The sequence below is a fragment of the Myxine glutinosa genome, chromosome 13 (assembly GCF_964187855.1).
Source record: "Myxine glutinosa chromosome 13, kmMyxGlut1.1, whole genome shotgun sequence".
Classification (NCBI taxonomy): domain Eukaryota; kingdom Metazoa; phylum Chordata; class Myxini; order Myxiniformes; family Myxinidae; genus Myxine; species Myxine glutinosa.
The window spans coordinates 10254878-10279917 of record NC_136273.1 but is presented as its reverse complement, the minus strand read 5'-3'; the positions used below and the strand labels follow the sequence as shown (position 1 = coordinate 10279917).

General features: G+C 45.9%; 1 protein-coding gene across 4 annotated transcripts in view; it reads right to left on the bottom strand.

Annotated features, from left to right (window-relative positions):
* The window catches only part of NUP214 (nucleoporin 214), a 156193-nt gene that overhangs the window by 99821 nt on the left and 31332 nt on the right, over positions 1–25040 (bottom strand). For all 4 annotated transcript variants that reach the window (XM_068133742.2, XM_068133744.2, XM_068133743.2 and 1 more), the window contains exons 5-7: positions 24476–24546; positions 21858–21918; positions 19467–19570 (exon numbers count right to left, since the gene is read on the bottom strand). In XM_068133742.2, coding sequence (XP_067989843.2) covers positions 19467–19570; positions 21858–21918; positions 24476–24546 — 236 coding nt within the window. The remainder of the gene's footprint in view (positions 1–19466; positions 19571–21857; positions 21919–24475; positions 24547–25040) is intronic.

Below are 25040 nucleotides of genomic sequence, written 5' to 3'. Positions count from 1 at the left end.
CCTCTCGGTGCGCCAATTCACGTCTACAGCCCGGCTTCGTACAGCCGAGCAATGAACGCGGGTTCTTTTGTGCCAGCGGCTGGATCCGTCCCGCATTCGGGGCAGGGACGGGGGCTTACCCGGGCCGAGATCCCACGCACCACCTCGGCGTGGAGCCATCCAATGTCCCGATCTCGACCTGCCGGCACGTCTCAACAAAAAGTGGTCGCCATGACGACCCTTCCTATCGAGCTGCCCGCTCCGCCTAGTGGAGCCCGGACGCGGCCGTTCCAAGCGAGGCCCAGCGTGGATCGCGCACGGCGGTCCTTTCGAACCCGCCGTGGCTCGGATCCCCGCTGGTTCTCGCGGCACGCGAAGCCCGGCACGCACCGAGGGCCCGAGTCGGCTATAAGTCGTTCTAACCTTTAACCCGGTTACCATCGATGCTTCACCTGGACGCTTACATGCATACGCTACCCCTTTCATGCTCATACATGCAGCCGTTTCCATGCTCTTGGTCGTACCTTCTCTAACACACCTCGGTACACTCATTCCGCTCACCGACTTGGTCACACACCTGACCACCGAACACCTTGGCACACATTCGTCGCTCGCACACCTCACCAACACACCTCTTCGCGCCTCTTTCTCGGTCACCTCCTTTGTGACAATCACAGGTGTGCTCTCACCCGCACACCCAACCGCGTGCCTCACGACCAACTCAAGTGTGCATTCCCACACACGCTCTACCATTCCAGGTGTGCATCCTTCCATTCCAGGTGTACATCCTCGCTCACCTGTCATGACCAACTCACGCTCCGTTTCACTCTCACTACTCTCACCTCCACTCTCGGTCGCGCACTCACCCTTACTCTCGCCAGCGCACTCTTTCCTCATGCACCCGTCCGTTACACACCTTTCTCGCGCGTCCTCCCGCGCACACTTTTTCGTTACTTCCTCCGTAACACTCACCACACCGCGCTTCCCTGTGCTCCCTCGCACACGCGCTTCGACCAACTCACTCTTGACGGCACACTCACTCCTCGGCGTGCACTTTTTCCTCACACACCCCATGGTCGGACATTCTCGCACACCTCTTTTTTCGCACACCTGACCTGTCGCACACTTCACCAACGGCCTTTCACGAACACCCGGATCCAAACCAATCCCCAAGCCGACTGAAGCTTTCCTCACATCATATACATTGCCACCCACCTCCGTACTTCGTCTCCGCACCTCCTTTGCCACCTGCAAACTCTTTATTTGGTTAGTGAGCATCACATCATGAGTTGAGCACCGACCTTGCACATATTCCATTACCTCCTCCTGGATTTCTCTCTTAGTTTCTGTCCGTCCCTTCTTAATTTCACTCACCTCTTCTCCCACTTCCTCTAATTTTTGTTTAACCTCTTTTATTTCTCGGTGCGTCTCCTCAAGTTCGTCCTCTAAGGCTACCGTGACCGTCTCTATGTGCATCCTCACCTGCCGGTCCTTTGTCTCCATTATCTCTGTCACCTCGTCCACCCTCATTGTCAGTTCCTCCCGTACCATCTGACATTGCCTCTGTGTCGCTATCAAGTCATTTTTAATTTCTTTTTGTGTCGCCTTTAATCCTCCGAGTACTGCAGTGTTCCTTTGAACCTGCTTCACTAATTTCGTTTGTCCCTCTGTCAGCTGTTCCACCTCCTCCGTCAGATCTTCTATTCCCCCTTGTAACTTTGCCGTATTATTTCTCACCTCTTTCTCGATACGCTTTTCGCCTCGCTTTACCTCCTCGCGTAGCCCCGAGACCTCCTCACTCACCCCTCGTCGTATTTCCTCCATCTGGTTCCCCATCTGTTCGATTTCCCGGGCGGATTGTTCCCCTATTTCCCGCAATTTGTCCTCCATCCTATTTTCTAACCCCATTAACCCATTTTTCACCCCCTCTAACTGATTCTCCTGGGCAGCCATTCTGTTTTCCACCCCCTTTAACCCATTCTTTACCTCTTTTATCCCGTTGTCTAACCCCTCACCGGTACCCCTCGCTTCGTCCCTCATTACCCCCATTTGGTTTCCCATTACCCCCAATTGCTCACTCTGAGCCCTCGCTTCGTCCCTCATTACCCCCATTTGGCCCTCCAATCGCTCACCCTGAGCATCCATTTTTGCCATCAGTTGGGTCAAGAATAATCTGAGGTCAAACCCGGTTTGCCCAGCGTCCCCAGCCGCCATCGCGGGCTCGCCCTCCGCGGCGCCGCTATTTTGGGACCCTTCAACCACGTGCGCGAGCGCGCCATTTTGCGCGCCTGATATTCCCGCAACCACATTGCCATTTTCCTCCTCCCTTTCTTCCCCGAAGTCCTGGGTTACTTCTAACCCCTCTATCTCTCCCACCGGCATCCCGTCGCCTTGAACAGCCATGGCGCGATTTCAAAATTCGGGTTTTACTTTATAAAACAAAACAAATTTCGTCCGCTCCAAATTTTGACCAAATTTTTTTTTTTCTATTCGTTTTAAAAATTTGGTTCGGGCCTCGAATCCCACTCCCAGACACCAATTGTTACAGATCGCGGTTAAGATGTTATAGACCGAGCGGTGGTGTAAAACCGCGACCTAACAAAACTCACCCGATTCACCCAGACTTTGGCCGTATCGCACCCTAGCTGCTCAATGAGGGAAAAGACAGAAACGACGCAATGCAAGAGGAAAAAGGAAGACAAAGAAAGGTTTGAAATACTACTACATTTATTCCTACTATTTACACACAAGCAAAAAGAAACAATTACGTTTATTTACAAGCACAAGACGCAGGTGACACAGTGCAAATTTAGCTTACCTACAGACTTAATTAAATACCCAGGGACAGAACAAACAAAACGCTGACTCACGCGGGGAATTGCTGAAATGGCAGGATGTGGATGGCTGGAGGGGGAGGGAGGTCCAAGGGGGGTCATGCAGCACAACCGGCGCGTTCAGCAGCCGCCGTTCCTCTTCGGCCCTGCTCCAAACCGCCGTTCAGGCCCCCTTTGGCGGTTGGGTGGTCTGGCTGCTGCGGCCGCCGTCCGCTGCGTTCCCCGGACTTGTCTGGTCCAAACCCTCAACTCTGTCGTATTTCTCTCACTCCTCACCACCGACTCCTCACCGCAACCAACTGACCACCGACTCCTTTTGCAACCAACTTCCGCAACCAACTCTTCTCTCTCAACAACCCTTCTCTCCTTCTTTGACCACTTCCGTTTTTGCGCCTTTTATAGCGCCTCCAGCGATTACGCCCCCGGCGCTTTGGACACGCCCATCGGGGGTGCTCACCTCGGCCCTGGTTGGTCGCGCGACCCTCGGGCTCCGCCCTGGATGACGACGGGCGGGCGCGCCCCTCCTCCCCTCTGACGAGGTGGAGACACGCCTTTCTTCTCCGACTCAAAGCCCATGGTCAATGGCGGTTATTGGAGGGGAGGTAATATGAGGTCAATGGTGGTTATTGGAGGGGAGGTAATATGAGCAATCGAGGCTCGGCAATGACGAGAGGGGATGTAATATGAGGTCAATGGAGGTTTTGGAGGGGAGGGAAAGGGAGATTTTTGGGGATGGGAAGGAAAGGGGGGATCTATTCTCTTTCACTGGTGCAATGGAGTATTTCAATTAATGGGAGACACAGCCTTATCCTAAAACACAGAATAAGATATAACTATCGAACATGGATATTCTATGATTGGCTGACGTGTATGCTTGTGGACTATGGGACGCCCTTTTGGTCCTTACATAGCTCCGGAGGCAGGAGGCACAGAATAACAACAACAATAATAATACTTCACACCAATTTACCACAATACAACACAATCAAAAAAATACAGTCCTCATCTCCGCAACAATATATACAGTGGAACCTTGACTTACGAGTGCCCCAACTTACGAGTTTTTCGAGATACGAGCCGTCGCTCGGGCGGTTTATTGCTTTGAGATGCGAGCCGAGATTTGAGTTACGAGCTTTCGCCACCCGGTCACGTGGTTATCTTGACGTGAAAGTACAGTATCTGTCGTATAGCGCTGCATTTTTGTTTTCGCATGTTGGTTATTTTGAGTTTACGCCACCAGGTGGGTTCCGGTCACGTGGTTATCTTGCCGTGCAGGTACAGTATCTCTGTCGTATAGCGCTGCATTTTTGTTTTCGCATGTTGGTTATTTTGAGTTTACGCCGCCAGGTGGGTTCCGGTCACGTGGTTATCTTGCCGTGCAAGTACAGTATCTCTGCCGTCAACTTGTTCAGAGTGCCGGCGATAGCTCGCCTTCTCTTTGTGGAAAACACGGTACTGAGAAGAAGAGGAGGATGATGTGCTTGGATATAAAACACGCAATCGTCGAAAAACATGAGCGAGGTGTCGAGGAGGACGTATATAACGGCAGAGGAGAAGAGCATGCCAGGCCACAACTTGTGGATATCAAACACGCAATCGTCGTGTTTTATATAAAACTTGTGCTTGGATATAAAACACGCAATCGTCGAAAAACATGAGCGAGGTGCCGAGGAGGACGTATATAACGGCAGAGGAGAAGAGCATGCCAGGCCACAACTTGTGGATATAAAACACGCAATCGTCGTGTTTTATATAAAACTTGTGCTTGGATATAAAACACGCAATCGTCGAAAAACATGAGCGAGGTGCCGAGGAGGACGTATATAACGGCAGAGGAGAAGAGCATGCCAGGCCACAACTTGTTCAGAGTGCCGGCGATAGCTCGCCTTCTCTTTGTGGAAAACACGGTACTGAGAAGAAGAAGAGGATGATGTGCTTGGATATAAAACACGCAATCGTCGAAAAATATGAGTGAGGTGTCGAGGAGGACGTATATAACGGCAGAGGAGAAGAGCATGCCAGGCCACAACTTGTGGATATAAAACACGCAATCGTCGTGTTTTATATAAAACTTGTGCTTGGATATAAAACACGCAATCGTCGAAAAACATGAGCGAGGTGCCGAGGAGGACGTATATAACGGCAGAGGAGAAGAGCATGCCAGGCCACAACTTGTTCAGAGTGCCGGCGATAGCTCGCCTTCTCTTTGTGGAAAACACGGTGAGATCCTTAACATCCAACAACTAATGGGACGCAAACGGGGCGCCCAGTTTAGCGGTACACACATTGATGAATCACCCTGCCTGTGATTCACCCATGACAGGTTATAGCTGGGTCGGGATTCAAACCCAGGCTGGACAGTTTAGACTTTAGAGTCAAGTGTGCGTACCTCCAGTCCAGGCCATCCTGCCAACTTGTATGCTGCATACAGGTGAAATATAAAGCGCGAGATATTTTTATATATACTGTATATTTAAAAAAAAATTGGTGTGGTTTTTGGTGGGCTGGAACGGATTAATAGCATTTCAATGGGGAAATTTGATTTGAGAAACGAGCAATTTGAGTTACGAGCTCGGTCACAGAACGAATTAAACTCGTAAGTCAAGGTTCCACTGTATATATATATATATATATATATATATATATATATATATATATATATATATATATATATATATATACATATATATATATATACATATACACACACACACACACACATATACATTTTTTTGTCACTGATCTCCACATAATATCCTGTAATGTCAAAGTGGGATTGTATTTTCAGAAACTTTTCAAAATAATTGAAAATGAAATAAAGAAATATCAAATTTACATAAGTATTCAACCCCCTAGGTCAATAGTTCATAGAAGTGCCATTGGCAGAGATTACAGTTTCGAGTCTTTTTGGGTATGTCTATCAGCTTTGCACATCTGGATTTGGGGAGTTTCTCCCATTCTTCCTCAAAGATTTGCTCAAGCTCTGTCAAGTTGGATGGTGAACGTCGGTGAAATCTTGAAGTATATTCACAGATTCTCAATGGGATTTAAGTCAGGGCTTTGGCTGGGCATGCTTGGTCTGTCTTTCCGGTGAATTGTCCAATCAATTTTTGACTTTCACGTTCTTCTGAAGCCATCCCAGGGTTGGTTTGATTGTATGCTTGGGGTCATTGTCCTGTTGCAACGTAAATCTTTGCCGCAGTCTAAGGTCTTTTGTTCTATGAAGCAGGTTCTCCTCAAGGATTTGCCTGTGTTTGGCTGCATTCATTGTACCATCTACCCTTACAAATCTCCCAATAACTGACGCTGAAAAGCATCCCCATAGCATGATGCTGCCACCACCATACTCTACGGTAGGGAATGGTGTAAGATGGGTGATGAGCTGTGCTCAGTTTCCACCAGATATAGTGCTTTGCATTCAGGCCAAAGAGTTCAATTTTCATCTCATCAGATGACAGAATATTTTGCCTCATGCTCTTAGAGTATTTCACATTCCTTTTTGCAAACGACAGACGTGCCTTTTTCTCAAGAGTGGCTTCTGTCTGGCTATTCTTCCGTTAAGCCTTGATCTGTGGAGTGCTGCAGAGACTGTTGCCCGTCCGGCAGGTTCTCCCATCTCAGCCAAGAAACTCTGTAGTTCTGTCAGAGTGGTCATTGGGATCTTCATCACCTCCCAGACCAAGGTCCTTCTTGCCCGGTTGGCCAGTTTGGTCGGAAGGCTAGCTCTCGGAACAGTCTGGGTAGTTCCACATTCTTTCCATTTCCGAAAGATGGAGCTCACTGTGCTCTTGGGAACTTTCATCACTTTAGAAACTTGTTTTATACCCTTCCCAAGACCTATGACTTCTCACAATTCTATATCAGAATTCTACAGACAGTCCCTTGAAATTTATGGAAGAGTTTCTGCTCTGACATACACTGTCAACTGTGGGACCTTGTACAGAAAAGAGTGTTTCTTTCTAAATCATGTCCAATCAGTTGAATTGGCCACAGGTGGACTCCAATCAAGTTGTTGAGACATCTCCAGGATGATAAATGGAAATTGGATGCACCTGAACTCAATTTGGATAGTCATAGCAAAGGGGTTGAATACTTATTGATTTGAGACATTTCAGCTTTTCATTTTTTGTCATCTTGTAAAAATTTATAAAAAAATTTTTTTGTACTTTCACATTATGGGGTATTGTGTGCAGATCAGTGAAACAAAAATATCTCAATTTAATCCATTTCAAATTCAGGCTGCAACACAACAAACTGAAAAACTAGAACTATTCAATGTCAACCGATATGCCTCCACCCACATTATAACATCATAATACATACTTGCACCAAGTTTGATTAAAATCCATTCAGCTGTTCTCAAGTATCACATTTTTACCTGACATGACCTCTGACATTTGATCTGTTGATGCCATAATCCAATCAGTTCATCTTTGCATCATACACTACATGACCAAAGGTATGCGGACACCCCTTCTAATTCGTGGATTCTGCTGTTTCAGCCACACCCATTGCTGACAGGTATATATAATCAAGCACACAACCATTCAATCTCCTTAGACAAACATTGGCAGTAGAATGGGCCGTACTGAAGAGCTCAGTGACTTTCAACGTGGCACCGTCATGGGATGCCACCTTTCCAACAAGTCAGTTCGTCAAATTTCTGCCCTGCTAGAACTGCCCTGGTCAACTGTAAGTGTTGTTAGTGTGAAGTGGAAACGTCTCGGAGCAACAACAGCTCAGCCGTTAAGTGGTAGGCCACAAAAGCTCACACAACGGGACCACCGAGTGCTGAAGCAAGTAATAATCGTCTGTCCTCGGTTGCAACACTCACTACCGAGTTCCAAACTGCCTCTGGAAGCAAGGTCAGCACAACAACTATTCGTCGGGAACTTCATGAAATGCGTTTCCATGGCCGAGCAGCCGCACACAAGCCTAAGATCAGCATGCGCTATGCCAAGCGTCGGCTGGAGTGGTGTAATGCTTGCCACTATTGGACTCTGGAACAGTGGAAACACCTTCTCTGGAGTGAGGAATCACGCTTCACCATCTGGCAGTCCGAGGGACAAATCTGGGTTTGGCGGTTTCCAGGAGAACGCTACCTGCCTGAATGCATAGTGCCAACTGTAAGGTTTGTTGGAGGAGGAATAATGGTCTGGGGCTGTTTTTCATGGTTCGGGCTCAGCCCCTTAGTTCCAGTGAAGGGAAATCATCCAGAATGACATTCTAGATGATTGTGTGCTGCCAACTTTGTGGCAACAGTTTGGAGAAGGCCCTTTCCTGTTTCAGCATGACAATGCCCGCGTGCACAAAGCGAGGTCCTTACAGAAATGGTTTGTTGAGATTGGTGTGGAAGAACTTGATTGGCCTGCACAGAGCCCTGACCTCAACCCCATCGAACACCTTTGGGACGAATTGGAACGCCGACTGCGAGCCAGGCCTATTCGCCCAACATCAGTGCCCGACCTCAGGAATGCTCGTGGCTGAATGGAAGCAAATCCCCTCACCAATGTTCCAACATCTAGTGGAAAGCCTTCCCAGAAGAGTGGAGGCTGTTATAGCAGCAAAAGGGGGACCAACTCCATATTCATGCCCATGATTTTGGAATGAGATGTTTGGGTGTCCACATACTTTTGGGCCATGTCGTGTATATACTTATACCAAGCGTGTTCAAAAATTATTATTTTTGGTATACAAGATCGAGGCTCGTGAAAGAGCTAACATTAATCACACAAAAAGTCAAACCAACACATAAAACACAAAATAAGGGGAGCGGTAGACAAGATCGGGAGAGAGGGCGAAGGACACAAACACAACATTTGAGAGCAGGGACATCGAGAGAACTGTGGGAGGGAGAGGGCTTGGGGGGAGGTCAGAGAGGTATAAAACATATGAACACTGCAAGGACTTCCAGGAAAGAAGTTGGAATTTCGAAAAAGTGTATCTGGGGTGAATTGGCAGGGGTAGAAAAGATCAAGGTTTTGGATGGGGGAAGATAAGAGATGGTGGTGAACAGCTGTTTTAAAGACCTGGAGGGAGGAGTGGGATTGAAGGGAGTGGGGGAGTTTGTTCCAGAGGTGGGAAAAAGGGGAATAAAAGAGTGAAGGTGAGCAGAGAGCCTAGATTTTGGCAGTTTAACAATAAGAGGGTTGCTGGCAGATCTTGTGTGACCTGTAGGAATATTTGGGGGACAGAGCAAAGAGAGAGCGGGGGGAGCAAGGCCGGAGAGGAGTCGGTAGAAGATAGAAAGACCACCATCCTGCTTGCGGTGAGTGAGTGAAAGGCCCTCGGAGTTAGCTTAATCGCAGGAGATTCCAATGATTCTGAAAGCTTTGGTTTCAACAGCGTGAAGTATCAGCTAGGTGTGAGGCAGGAGCACCGGCCCAGAGGGGGGAACAGTATTCCATTGAGCTGCGGATGAAAGCCTTGTATGTGGTGAGAAGCTCAGGTGTGCCAAGGAAGGACTTCGCACGAGGGAGGATGCCCAGTCGGCGACTGGCTTTGGAGGCCAGATTTGAAATGTGGTTTTCCCAAGAAAGATCATGGCAGATAGTGAGACCCAAAAGCTTGAGCGAAAGAACTTCTTGGAGAGGATTGTTGAGAAAGCAGATGGGAGGGTTTTCCAGTCGGGCTTTTCGGAGAGACATAGTGAGTGTGAGATTTGTCAGGATTGAAAGACATGTTCCACTTGTTTGACCAGTCTGTGATTTTGTCCAGGTCTGCAGAGAGTGAGAAGGCTGCAAACTACCGATCTGAGGGATGAGGAATGGAGCGGCAGAGAGTGGAGTCATCAGCAAAGAGATAGAGAGGATTTTCCAGAGAGTCGGAGAGATCATTGATGAAGACCAGAAAAAGCACAGGGCCCAGAACACTACCTTGGGGAACTCCAGCCAGAACAGGAAGGGGCGATGAGAGAAATCCATTCAGGGCCACACGTTGACTACAACCAGAGAGGAAGTCTGCAAGCCAAGCGTGGAGATTTCCATGGATACCATAGGCGGAGAGTTTTGGTAAGCAGAGCTGGGTGCCAGACCGTATCGAAGGCACGTGATATGTCAAGGGAGACACCTCTGATTTCCTCTTTAGCATTTAGGACCTCCATCCATTGTTGAGACAGCAGAAACAATATGTCCAGAGTAGAATGACCTGGTCTGAATCCAAATTGATGATCGGAGATCAAGCTATTGGAGAAGAGGAAGGATTTGATATCCGAAGCAATGATGGATTCCATGACTTTGCTGATAATTGGGAGTAGGCTGATTGTCCTGTAGTTGCAAGGATCTGTTTTTGCACATTTTTTGTGCAAAGCAGTAATGTTTGCTGATTTCCAAGATGCTGGCAGATGACCTTGAGCAAAAGAGAGGGTGAAAAGAACAGAGAGAGGGTGAGATAGAGCGGCAGAGCAGGATTTTAGGATGCGTGGGCTGATGCCGTCTGGTCCAGTTGCAGAATCAGAGTCGAGGTTTGACAAAAACTTCTCCACCTTGTCAGGAGAGAAGGACACAGAGTCCAGGAGCAGTTGGGTTCGACTGGGTAAGGTGGGAAGAGAGAGAGATGGGTTTGGGACACAAGATTTTGAGGCAAACACTGATTTGACGCATTCGGCTTTGTCACGTGCGGTGTCAACTGTGTAGCCATTTGAGGTGAGGGAGGGGATGGAGGGGGAAAAAACACCAGAAACGGATTTGACCAGACGCCACGAGGATTTGGAAGAAGGAGACAGGTTTGAGAGTTCATTCTTGAGTGTGGAGAGATAGTACTTCCTGGCACTCCTGAGGGCAGACACACACTTGTTTCGAGATTGGTGGAAGGAACTGAGATTGCCTTCAGTTGGATTTGCCTTCCAAGAGGCAACGGCAAGTTGTTTCAGGGCAACTGCCTCACCACAAGATTCAGTGTACCATGGATGGGAGGAAGGGTCAGACAACTGAAGACGAGATGGGATAAATCTGTGCATGAGAGAGAGCAGTTTGCTTTGGAAGAATTCCCAGGAAGAATTGATGTCAGAGGCAGTAGAGATGGGAGACCAGTCCAGATGATTGATGGCTGCTTGCAGACCGTGCCAGTCAGCCTGAGTGAAATGCCAGACTCGTCGGCGCTGAGGAGGCTCTCTGAGAATGGCCAGAGAGATGTCCACTTTAACAAGCACATGATCAGAAGAACCGACTGGAGCAGAAGAAGAGCAGCAGACACTTGCAGGGAAGTTTGTTATAACCAAGTCGAGAAGAGAAGATACTCCACAGACATTTGCAGGGAAGTTTGTCATAACCAAGTCTAGAAGAGAAGATACTCCATTGACTGAGATCCAAGTCGGGAAATTGACAGATTGTGTCAGTCCCAATGAGTCACAGAAGTCCTTTGCTGAAGAGCCATGGCTGGTGAGAGGGGTACCCACACCCAACCAACTGGCATGGTGACAATTGAAATCACCACATATTAGGAAGAGAGAGTTGGGATGGGTCGATAGAAGTTGGTCCATATTATCAGACAGCGACATGTAAATGGAGTCATCACTGTTTGGTGGATGGTACAGAACACATATGAACAAAAGGTGGGAGCGGAGAGGAAGCCGTAGCTGGAGGTACTCCTGGGGTTGGGGTGGAGAGAGGGCAGTGCAAGGAGAGTGAGGAAGAGGTTTTTTTTATAAAGATAGCAACCCCACCACCAGGACGAGGCTCAGGTCTATCATACCAGAGGAGGGAGTAACCAGGAAGAGATATTAAGGAATCCGAGACATCTTGAAGGGGGAAAGTTTCTGTTAAGCAGATCAAGTCTGGATTGTCAGAAGCAACCTGAATGGAGAGATCAATCAGGTTTGAGCAAAGGCCCCGGATGTTTGAGGTCCATATCGTTAATAAGGAGAGAGGGGGAGCATCGGGTGCAGGAGAGGGGAGGGGAGGGGTAGGGTCAGATGACGGATAAGAGGGGGAGGTAGGAAGAGCAGTTGATAGTGTGTCAGAGAATACAGAAGACGTACAAGAAAGGGAAGGATGAGGAGGACGAAGGGTTTGATGGTGATGGGATGAGGCATAGTGAGGGGTTCTTTGAGGGGGGGGTAGAGGAATGTAGAAGGTTGGGGGAGATGGAGGTATGAGATAGAAAGGAGAAGAAGTGGGGAGGAGGCAGTTTTGAGAAGGAGGTGGGCTGGGAGGGGGGAGAATTGGAGTGGGGTGGTCGGGGGGGGGGGGTTGATTTGAAGGGGAGGGGTAGGGGGGGAGTTTTGAGGTGGAGGAGTTAGGGGGGAGTTTTGGAGGGGAAGGGCAAGGGGGGAGTTTAGAAGGGGAGGGGCAAGGGGGGAGTTTAGGAGGGGAGGGGCAAGGGGGGAGTTTAAAAAGTGGATGATTAATGAAAGACGAACATTGATAACAAATTGGGTTTATTGTGATTTTCAAGTTAGAGATCCGTTTAAGAACGATAGAGGGGTGGAATGAATTTGAATTTAGAGCATGTAGTGATTTAGAATTATAAGAGATTGAATATTTTTTTGAAGTGGAATGAGTTGGAGAGGAAATTGAAAAAAGCCTTTTAAATAGGAAGAAAAACAGCATGTTGTAATATACCACTGAATAAAACACTGCAGGGGAAAGTTTAAACATATTTAAACAGAACCGTGAAGAACAATCCAATATTCACAAAAATACCAACAGGAAAAAGGAGACGAGAGTAACAACCACGAGTCACGTGAACAGGGCAAAATATGTCAGCAAAAAGAACATGGCAAAACAGATCTGGGGAATGGCGTGAAAATGGGGGTGAATGGGGGTGAAACACGTGGTCGCAGAACAAACAAACGAAAAATTATTATTATTATTTTATTTTTTTTAGTTTAGAATTTAAACAAGGAAGTATGGGGTGAAAATACTGGGAAACGACTGAGAGAACAAGTAGAAGGACCACAATCGACCACTGGGAGAAAACAAGCCTCAAGGTAGGAATCTTCAAGAACGAGGCCACAAATTACCGCAGAACAAAATACTCGACTATTATATACAAGTATGAAACTTCTTCCAAGGGACGCACTTTAGGTACACACACGTAAGCCAAATACAGTTTCGACAAAAATACAATTGTGAATAATTACTGAACTTCGAGCGTGCGTGAAGATCAGGACAGCTTCGAAAAATCGTGACCTCCCCCGCAAGATCTCGCGAGATCTCTCCTTTGGCACGGCAACATAACTTTTACTTAAAATAACCTCTGACCTTTGTCCTCTTGACCCCAAAATCAAATCAGTTCATCTTAACCTCAGTAAACATACCTGCACCAAGTTTGACTAAGATCCCTTCAGCCATTCTTAAGTTATCGCGGTAACGAAATAATTGCAACTTAACATGACCTCTGATATTTGACCTCATGACCCCAAAACCGAATCAGTTTATCTTTGCATCATAATATACAGACTTGGCATTTAATATGGATTATTTTTTTTGTGGGGGTTAACTTACTTTTCAAGATGTCTTAGAACCAAAAGTTCATTGGAATTATGTTGAAATTATTATAGATTTTGTTAATGTGACCTTTAAAAGAAACAAAAACCACATTTGACATTTCGAAACAAATAAATTGATCCTTGAAAGTGATGTAAACTGATATCGAACTCAATTCATGGACAGTACTGTGTTAAACTTCTGTACGTTTTCCAGAAGTATCTCTTTATTTTGCACATTAGCCAAAAAATTTTTTAACAAAAACAAAAGTTCAATTACGACTGGGATTACGGACAGTAAAATTACAGTTCAGTACTTCGTGTAACCCCCACGAGCATTCAGGAGAGCACGTACACGTTGAGGCATGCTGTTCACGAGAGTTGCCAAGGTTTGGACAGGAATCGCTTGCCATGCAGTGACAATAGCCTGCTGCAATTCACGCACAGAGGTTGGCTGCTGGTCCAAGTGGTCGATTTGACGCGTTAATTCTGCCCACTAGTTCTCTATCGGATTCATATCCGGGGACATTGGAGGCCACTCCATATGCTCTACACCATGGTCAGCAAGAAAGTGTTGGATCATGCGAGCACGATGAGGCTGTGCATTGTCATCTTGGAAGACAAAGTTTCCTCGAAAGGCTGCACGAGAAAATGGAAGCAATGTTTCTTCCAGAATGGCCCTGTACTTGAACTGGTTCAGGTTTCCATTCAGAACAACCAGGTCAGTTTTGCCCCCTGCATGAAAAGCAGCCCAAACGGTCACCCCACCACCTCCAGCTTGGACTCTTGGCACTATACAATCTTTGTTGCAGGCTTCATGCACTTGTCTGCACACTCGAACGCGGCCATCTTGACGATAGACCAGAAATCTAGACTCGTCACTGAAGATCACGTGATTCCAGTGTCCTGGCTGCCATTGACGGTGCTCCCTGGCCCACTGCAATCGGCGCTGGCGGTGTTGTCTGGTCAGGCGTGGCTTTCTCAGGGGATGCCTGGCATGATAGCCTGCTTGAACCAGTCGTTGGTTGAGTAGCCTTCTGGATACAGGCACATTTGTCAGTTGCTGCCACTCAGCCCTAAGCCGATTAGCTGACTTGGTATGGCCATTGCGGACTAACCGGTGCAGCTGGCGATCATCCCTCCTTGTGGTTCTGCGGGGACGTCCTGGCCTCGGTATTGGAGTAGGGACACCCCTCTGAGCATTTCGTTTCAGGATCTTTGACACCTGACCTTGAGTGATGCCATACTGCCGAACATAGCACGCTGTTTCATGCCGTAATTTCGTAAAGTCACCACTCCATGACAAACAGCATTGTCGAGTTGACAGACCATCTCCAGAGGAAGCGGCAATAACTTTTGGAGACGTGCAGCAGTTGTTTTCCACTGATACAGAACGCAACAACCCTTGTATACCCGACTGTGAAGCCAATCATCAAATGCACCTGTCCGTACATTTTGCCATGCCACCTGTGATTGTTTTTTTTTTTTTTTTTTTGTTTGTATACAAGATCGAGGCTCATGAAAGAGCGAAGATTAATCACACAGAAAGACAAACCGACACATAAAACATATAACATCGGGAGCGGTAGACAAGATGGGGAGAGAGGGGGAAGGACACAAACACAACATTTGAGAGCAGGGACCGAGAGACATGGAGACATCGAGAGATCTGTGAGAGGGAGAGGGCTTTGGAGGGGGGGGGGGGCATGGGAAGGGGGAGGCATGGGAAGGGGGGGTGGGTGGGAGAGGTATAAAACATATGGACACTGCCCGGACTTCCAGCAAAGAAGTTGGAATTTCAAACAAGGTGGATCTGGGGTGAATTAGCGGGGGTAGAAAAGATCAAGGTTTTGGATGGGGGAAGATCAGAGATGGTGGTGAACAGCTGTTTTAAAGACCTGGAGGAAGGAGTGGGATTGAAGGCAGTGAGGGAGTTTGTTCCAGAGGCGGGAGAAAAGGGGAATAAAAGAGTGAAGGTGAGCAGAGAGCCTAGATTTTGGCAGTTTAACAATAAGAGGGTTGCTGGCAGATCTTGTGCGACCTGTAGGAATATTTGGGGGACAGAGCAAAGAGAGAGCGGGGGGTGCAAGGCCGGAGAGGAGTCGGAAGAAGACAGAAAGACCACCTACCTGCCTGCGGTGAGTGAGTGATAGGCCCTCAGAGATAGCTTCATCGCGGGAGATTCCAATAATTCTGAAAGCTTTGGTTTCAACAGCGTGAAGCCGAGCTAGGTGTGAGGCAGGAGCACTGGCCCATAGGGGAGAACAGTATTCCATTGAGCTGCGGATGAAAGCCTTGTATGTGGTGAGGAGCTCAAGTGTGCCGAGGAAGGACTTCGCACGACGGAGGATGCCCAGTCGGCGACTGGCTTTGGAGGACAGCTTGGAAATGTGGTTTTCCCAAGAAAGATCATGGCAGATAGTGAGACCCAAAAGCTTGAGCGACAGAACTTCTTGGAGAGGATTGTTGAGAAAGTAGATGGGAGGGTTGTCCAGTCGATCTTTTCGGAGAGACATAGTAAGAGTGTGAGATTTGTCAGGATTGAAAGACATGTTCCACTTGTTTGACCAGTCTGTGATTTTGTCCAAGTCTTCAGAGAGTGAGGAGGCTGCAGACTGCTGATCTGAGGGAAGAGGAATGGAGCAGCAGAGAGTGGAGTCATCAGCAAAAAGATAGAGAGGATTTTCCAGAGAGTCGGAGAGATCATTGATAAAGACCAGAAAAAGCACAGGGCCCAGAACACTGCCTTGGGGAACTCCAGCCTGAACAGGAAGGGGAGATGAGAGAAATCCATTCAGGGCCACACGTTGACTACGACCAGAGAGGAAGTCCGCAAGCCATGCATGGAGATTTCCATGGATACCATAGGAGGAGAGTTTGGTGAGCACAGCTGGGTGCCAGACCGTATCGAAGGCACGTGATATGTCAAGGGAGACAGCTCTGATTTCCTGTTTGGCATTGAGGACCTCCATCCATTGTTGAGACAGCAGAAGCAGCATGTCCAGAGTAGAGTGACCTGGTCTGAAACCAAATTGATGATCAGAGATCAAGCCATTGGAGAAGAGGAAAGATTTCATATCAGAGGCAATGATGGATTCCATGACTTTGCTGATAATTGGGAGCAGGCTGATTGGTCTGTAGTTGCAAGGATCTGTTTTTGCACCTTTTTTGTGTAAAGCGGTAATGTTTGCTGATTTCCAGGATGCTGGCAGATGACCTTGAGCAAAAGAGAGGGTGAGATAGAGCGGCAGAGCAGGATTTTCGGACCCGTGGGCTGATGCCGTCTGGTCCAGTTGCAGAATCAGAGTCGAGGTTAGACAAAAAATCCTCCACCTTGTCAGGAGAGAAGGACACAGAGTCCAGGAGCAGTTGGGTTCGACTGGGAAAGGTGAGAACAGAGAGAGATGGGTTTGGGACTAAAGATTTTGAGGCAAACACAGAGTTGAGGCATTCGGCTTTGTCACGTGCGATGTCAACTGTGTGGCCATTTGAGGTAAGGGAGGGGATGGAGGCGGAACAAACACCAGAAACGGATTTGACCAGACGCCACCAGGATATGGAGGAAGGAGACAGGTTTGAGAGTTCATTCTTCAGTGTGGAGAGATAGTGATTCCTGGCACTCCTGAGGGTAGACACACACTTGTTCCGAGCTTGGTGGAAGGAACTGAGATTGCCTTCAGTTGGATTAGCCTTCCAAGAGGCAAAGGCAAGTTGTTTCAGGGCAACTGCCTCACCACAAGATTCAGTGTACCATGGACGGGAGGAAGGGTAAGACAACTGAAGACGAGATGGGATAAATCTGTGCATGAGAGAGAGCAGTTTGCTTTGGAAGAATTCCCAGGAAGAATTGATGTCAGAGGCAGTGGAGATGGGACACCAATCCAGACGATTGATGGCTGCTTGAAGACCGTCCCAGTCGGCCTGAGTGAAATGCCAGACTCGTCGACGCTGAGGAGGCTCTCTGAGAATGGCCAGAGAAATGTCCACTTTGACAAGCACATGATCAGAAGAACCGATTGGAGCAGAAGAAGAGCAGCAGACATTAGCAGGGAAGTTTGTCATAACCAAGCCTAGAAGAGAAGATACTCCATTGGCTGAGATCCGGGTCGGGAAATTGACAGATTGTGTCAATCCCAGTGAGTCACAGAAGTCCTTTGCTGAGGTGCCATGACTGGTGAGAGAGGAACCCACACCCAACCAGCTGGCATGATGACAGTTGATGTCACCACATATGAGGAAGAGAGAGTTGGGATGAGTGGATAGAAGTTGGTCCATGTTGTCACACAGTGAAGTGTAAATGGAGTCATCACTGTTTGGAGGACGGTACAGAACACATATGAACAAAAGGTGGGAGCGGAGAGGAAGCCGTAGCCAGAGGTACTCCTGGGGGTGAGGAGGAGAGAGCGCAGTGCAAGGAGAGTGAGGAAGAGAGTTTTTGATAAAGATAGCCACCCCACCACCAGGACGAGGCTCAGGTCTATCATACCGGAGGAGGGAGTAACCAGGAAGAGATACTAAGGAATGAGAGACATCTTGAAGGAGGAAAGTCTCTGTTAAGCAGATCAAGTCTGGATTGTCAGAAGCAACCTGTATGGAGAGATCAGTCAGGTTTGAGCGAAGGCCCCGGATGTTTGAGGTCCATACCGTTAATGAAGAGAGAGGGGGAGCATCGGGTACAGGACAGGGGAGGGGAGGAGTAGGGTAAGATGAAGGATGAGAGGGGGAGGTAGGAAGAGCAGTTGATAGTGTGTCAGAGATTATAGAAGAGTTCCAAGAAAGGGAAGGATGAGGAGGATGAAAGGTTTGATGGTGAAGGGATGAGGCACAGTGAGGGGTTCTTTGAGGGGGGGCAGAGGAAAGTAGAAGATTGGGGGGGGGGTGGAGGTATGAGATAGAAGGGAGACGAAGTGAGGAGGAGGCAGCTTTGAGGAGGAGGGGGGAGGAGGGAGAATTGGAGAGGAATGGTATGGGGGGAGATTTGAATGGGAGAGGTTGTGGGAGAGTTTTGAAGGGGAGGAGTGAGGGGGGAGTTTAGGAGGGGAGGGACAATGGGGGAGTTTAGGAGTGGAGGGGCAAGGGGGGGATTTGGAGGGGAGGGGCAAGGGGGGGATTTGGAGGGGAGGGGCAAGGGGGGAGTTTAGGAGGGGAATGGCAAGGAGGGAGTTCAGGAGTGGAGGGGCAAGGGGGGAGTTTAGGGGTGGAGGGGCAAGGGGGGAGTTTCGGTGTGGAGGGGCACGGGGGGAGTTTAGGAGTGTAGGGGCAAGGGGGGAGTTTCGGAGTGTAGGTGCAAGGGGGGGGGGATTTGGAGGGGAGGGGCTAGAGGGGAGTTTCGAAAGTGGATGATTAATGAAAGACGAACATTGATAACAAATTGGGTTTGTTGTGATTTTCAAGTTAGCAATCCGATTCAGAACGATGGAGGAGGGGTGGAATGAATGTGAATTTAGACCATGTAGTGAGGGAGACGTATAAGAGATTGAATTTCTTTTTTTTGATGTGGAATGAGATGGAGAGGAATTTGAAAAAAGCCTTTTAAATAGGAAGAAAAACAGCGTGTTGTCATATACCATTGAATAAAACACTGAAGGGGAAAGTTTATACATATTTTAATAATATTAAAACAGAACCGTAAACAATCTTATATGCACAAAGTACCAACGGGGGGGAGAGCCGAGAGGGACCACCACGAGTCACAGGGACAGGATATAATCTTGTTGTTGACTTCTTGCTGTGACAGACAATCAGTGACATGGTTCTTTTCACAAATAAATCACCAAAGTGTAAAAGAAACTCACCAGATTGATATACTGAGTTAAGAAAGTAAACCCAAGTCAAGAAAAAAAAAAAATTCCATATTAAATGCCAAGTCTGTATAATGATACCAAGTTTGGTGAAAATCCCATGACAGGTTCACATATTAACTTGGTAACAGAATTTTTACCTGATGGGACATCTGACATTTGACCTTTGTCCTTTTGACCCCAAAATATATATTGATTACAGAACCCTTTATGAGGATTTCCACACCAACATCGTCAGGCCCATTTGCTATGGAGATGTCCAGATTGACAATAACTATGCAGCCTTAGTGAGAGAGTCATTCGAATACTGAATGGAGAAAAGGTGGCAATGGGAATGGAAAGATTGAGACTTTAGAGATTTCATATAACTTTTGTTATGAGTATTTGAAAGATTCCACATTAACGTTCCTTTAGAACCAAACATACCGGAAGGGTGACAAGGATGAGCTCTGGAGAAGCATCTGAAGATCCATAAAAGTCTACATACGCAACAATGAAGACAAGAGTGTTCAACCACTTCACATCCAGCACTGCACACAATAAAGGCGACAGGAAGGGAAAAGCAACACAAAGTCATTTAAATTGCCATTTTCCTGCAAAGACCTGCAATGACTTCAAAAAAAAAATTATCCTCTCCAATTTTTTATGAAGACATATTAGAATTCCAGACACGTCGCTCCAATCCACAAGGGTGCAAACAACAGACCCTACCAACTATAGGCCTGGGAGCTTGCTTCTAATTATAAGCATATTCATGGATTAATCATTGCTTCTAATGTCAAGTCTTTCCTGTTTTCAAACCATCTGATCTGTGATGATCCGTTTGGACTCTGACAGTAGTTTTCATTCCTGGACTGCCGACTTCCTCCACTCACTCACGCAGTCAAAAAATATTGCCATCGATGGAAACCTCTCCTCACCTCTCCCAGTGAAGGCTAGAATTCCCAAAGGCAGTATTTTGTTTGGCCCCAGTCTTGTTCCTCATCGACATATATGACCTCTCCAATGCCCTGGAAACGTCTTCCTTTTTGCAGATGACTCTACAGTGTCGTATATTGAAAATTTTGAAAATAAAAGACAACATTAAAATCCCAAGAGTAAAGATACAATGTGGTATCTTTCAAGGTGACAGCCTTACCCTCCTTAGGTTTTGTCTGGCTCTGAACCCACTGAGTAACCTCATCAATGAATAAGGACACAGATACAATGCAACCAACGTGCAACAGAAAAATGACCAAAGAACCAAGAAAGGTGACACATCTACTGCACATGGATGATCTAAAACTCTTCGCACTGAATGATGACAAATTGGCAGATCAACTCAAACTCGTAAAGCGCTACTCGGAGGACATTGAAATGGAATTTAGTCTGGACAAATGCGCCAAATCCAGATTTCTAATCGGTAAAACAAAAAGAACATACAACATCTCAATCGATCAAAGTACAATAATACAGGAACTAGAAAACAAAGAATCATATAAATACCTCGGACTAGAAGAAGGTCCCCAGGTACAACACAACAAAATGTGTAAAATAATCAGCAGAGAGAACCTACACAGATTAAGACTAATTCTGAAGTCATCCCTCTCTCTCTAATGAACAAAATCAAAACTATAAACCAACTTCTTACAGTAGGTAAGTATTTCAGTATAGCTGTGCCATTATAAACTGACCACGATCGGAGATCAACAACTTAGACACCAAAACAAGGAAACTTCTAACCATTCATAAGCTATTCGACAAAAACCAACGCATTCCGAAGTTTTACTTGCTGAGACGAGAAGGAGGAGGCGATCTGATGGAGCTGATGCAAGTGCACAGAGCAGCGTGTGTAGGACTAGCGGAGTATGTGAAAAGCTCAACAGACTATCGAATGAGATTTGTACAGAAGCAAGAAAACAACAAATCAGAAAAGGTATCCTTAATCCATTTAGCAACAAACTTCCAAACACAGGTGCAAGTGCAGGATACTACACAGGAAAACGAAACAGAAACAAATACAGCCCCAATGATCGCAAAGAAGAAAAAGGAAAACTACAAAAATAAATATCAGCAGATATATAGAAATATACACCAACAAATGGGAAAATGACAAAACAGCAGGAAGATTCAAAAAAGAGCTTGACAGACCATGGAGCGACAAGGAAGGCTCATTGGAATGGTTAAGAAGAGGCCAAATTAATTTGGATGGAGAATGAGTCATCATAAATACCCAAGACCAGGGACACTAAAGCAATGCTGAAGAAAATGGCAGGATTGAGCCAATCGGAGAAATGCAGGTTTTGTGGAGTAGAAACAGGAAATACCAGTCACCTCCTTTCGGAATGTAAGAAACTCATGTCGGAACAGTTGTACATGGAAAGACATGAGGGCGTCTGTAGAGTTATCCACTGGCACATCTGTAAACATTTCAACGTTCTGGTTCCAGAACAATCATGGAAACACAAACCAAATCCAATCCATGAAAATGAACACATAGTGCTCACGCATGACAAGATGATCCCATCAAGTGTGGACGTTGCAGGCGGAGCATTGCGTCCGGACATAAGGATCAAACACAAAAAGGAAAAGACGGCATTGTTCATTGATGTGTCAGTTCCCAATGGCACTGACATCTCTTGTCATTTCTACTTTTGACCAATGATCTTTATTGCGTCAATAACCTTTCCCAACACAAACATCTTACTTGCTAGTTTCAGTGTTTCCTCTTCCTGCACATAAAGGCTTGAACAAAAAGAAAAAAAAACTCAATCTTTACCTGAACCCAATGAGAGAGAGGGCGAGAGATAGAGAGGAGAGAGAGAGAATAAAATTTACCTTTAAAATGGTTTTCAACCAAGTCTGGTGGGCAGGGAATTGCACGCTTCTCCTGCAAACTCTGACACAGACAAAAGACAAACACATTTCAAGTAAACATCTGTGTAAAAAAAAATGGCCAATGAAAATCTAAGCAATAATGGGTCGACTTTCAGCAACAAATTTACAATGAAGTAGTGGTATTGGTAATGAAACGCCACTGGCGTTCAAATCCAAATAAAAGCTGCAGTACTGTATCAAGAATATGAATTTTAAGCTTTTCACATAGCCAAGCTTGTCTCAGAAGAAGTACCATGTTGCTAATGGAATATCAGTAAAATTCAAATCTTGTGTTCATAAAAACCTTCGGATAGCAGGATCATCAACTGGGTCTGCCCACAGATTTTGTTGCTAAATCTAAAATGCTCTGAAATGGTGAAACAATTTGGGATTGGCAGTAAATGGTGCCTTTAAAACATAATACAATTTAAAGCAGAAACACCCACAACCCGAAAATTAACTCAATAAATTATGGGAAAAAAGTAAAAGACAAATCAGAAGACTGACGATACACTGCACAACAATTCACAACTCCAACAAGGCTTCATGCAGTAAAACAAAAGGAAACTACAACGACACTCGGTGGATGGCAGACCTCCACCAGGCTGAAAAGTTTACATTTTGTATCCCACTGAGATATCCCGATCAGATCTGCATCCGGACCATCCGTCCTCGTCACACACAAAAATCGAATTGGCTTGTTATTATCACCTACCCAAATCATCCACCAGTTTTGTCATAATCCATCCACAACTTTTTGAGACATCGTGTTTACAGATAAACAAACAGACAATCACACACTCAGTAGATCTGGATCTGGACTTTTGTATCTTTTATCATAAACTTTTGTGCTTTTACAAACTATTTAGGAGTGTAACAAGGCCGAATTGATTCAGATCTGGACCTTTTAGTTTTTGGTTCACGAGTTATCAAGTGACAACTATATTCGTCATGTGTGTGTGTCTGTCTGTGTGTCTGTCTGTGTGTGTGTCTGTGTGTGTGTCTGTGTGTGTGTCTGTGTGTGTGTCTGTGTGTGTGTCTGTGTGTGTGTCTGTGTGTGTGTCTGTGTGTGTGTCTGTGTGTGTGTCTGTGTGTGTGTCTGTGTGTGTGTCTGTGTGTGTGTCTGTGTGTGTGTGTGTCTGTGTGTGTGTCTGTGTGTGTGTCTGTGTGTGTGTCTGTGTGTGTGTCTGTGTGTGTGTCTGTGTGTGTGTCTGTGTGTGTGTCTGTGTGTGTGTCTGTGTGTGTGTCTGTGTGTGTGTCTGTGTGTCTGTCTGTCCGCAGCATAACTACCCGATATCATCCGATCTTGATGAAACTTGGGTGGGAGGTTGATATCATGATCTAGTTGTGTCCTGCCTCGAGTGGGCGTATTGCGCCCATTGTGGGCAGAGCCACGCCCGAAAAAGATGTCTTTTTAGGGGGTAATCGAGTTCAAGCTACATCTTCTCCGAGGGGTTTGGTGGAATCTGACGGGGTTTCGATATTTGGTTAGGCCAATGTCATGTGTCTAGCCCCACGGAGCTCAATTTTTCATTTTTTTTTCATTTATTTATTTACTTATTTATTATTATTATTATTTATTTATTTTTTCCCATTTCATTTTTCACCAAATTTTCGGTATTGTGTAGCTAACTAACCTCGTAACTGATTATACATTATTTTCTATCTCATTTCAAGGTCAGTAACCTTCGTTTTGACATTTCCGGCCCTGGCCTGTCCGGACCTGTTTCGGTTATAGTCCGTCCTTTGTCAGTGAATACCGCTCGCTCGTGAACCATCGTAGTCTCCTGACTTGTGTATCTTTTATTATAAACGTTTGTACTTTTAAGAACTATTTAGGAGTGTAACAAGGCCGAATTGATTCGGATCTGGACCTTTTAGTTTTCTATCATTTATTATAAACTTTTGTACTTTTACAAACTATTTAGGAGTGTAACAAGGCCGAATTGATTCAGATCTGGACCTTTTAGTTTTATATCTTTTACAAACTACTTAGGAGTTTAACAAGGCCGAATTGATTCAGATCTGGAACCTTCTAGTTTTGTATCTTTTATTATAAACTTTTTTTATTATGAACAAACTTTTTCATTATTAACTTTTTATTTTTGTATCTTATTTTATTTCTATATTTTATAATAGAAGACAGAAAAGTCAAATGTCCAGATCTGGACCTTCACCAAGTTTCACTCAAAACAACCAGACAAACATGATCCAGATGCACATCTTCACCAAAATCTAATCAATTCGTCCTCGTCGTCACTTATGCAACCTCCTCACCAAGTTTGTCACAAACAGACAAACAGGGGTGAAAATATAACCTCCGTCCAGCTTCAGTGGCGGAGGTGATTATGTCAATGGCTAGGTGAAATATTTAGTCGATGTGGCAATCACGTATGCATGGGCCAGCAATGTAACCTGTCAAACACTACCTTAGAATTACTCACAAGCCAAATAAACAAAATGAAACTGTTAAAACCATGTGCTCATTGTTATAACCTCACATGCAATGAATGTATCCAATGAATGAAAACACAACAATTTCATTTTAACCAACTGGTTTCATCCCAGGAAGTCCTCACTTGTGAATACTGTGTCATTGTTCCATTTACTTTTCCACAAACCAACTGCTTCCCCTTTGGACTCCAGCAAACTAGAGCAAGGGCAAAGAGCAGGGAAGAAGGAAACAGAACAGGTGAAGAGGTAAGGTAAGGACACTGAACTCTGCAAAATATTTACTACAAAGCTTTGCGTTAAGAAAAATGCTTCTTCACCAAGCAGTCCTCTGAGGTTTTCTCGTAATATAAATTAGGGACATGCTAAAATGGAAAATAAATCATTATTTCAATCAACATTGACGATTGCATACTTTTAATAGGAAAGAGACCGATTCGAGATCTCAAAATACATTCCAAACAAGTGGCAAGTAAAGCAAACGCTTGCTGTAATGAGAGCTTGTTGGCAGGGCAGTGAAATAATTTGGGAAAGATAGGTGGTGACAAATAAATACATTTTCAATCAAAAGTATTAAATACAGAATTTTTCACAAACCAGATACTATGCACTTGCATATGGTTTGCAGTCATTAGGTAATATCTGCCAACGTAAGTACAGTTGTGGTCAAGAATATTGGCACCCTTGCACTTC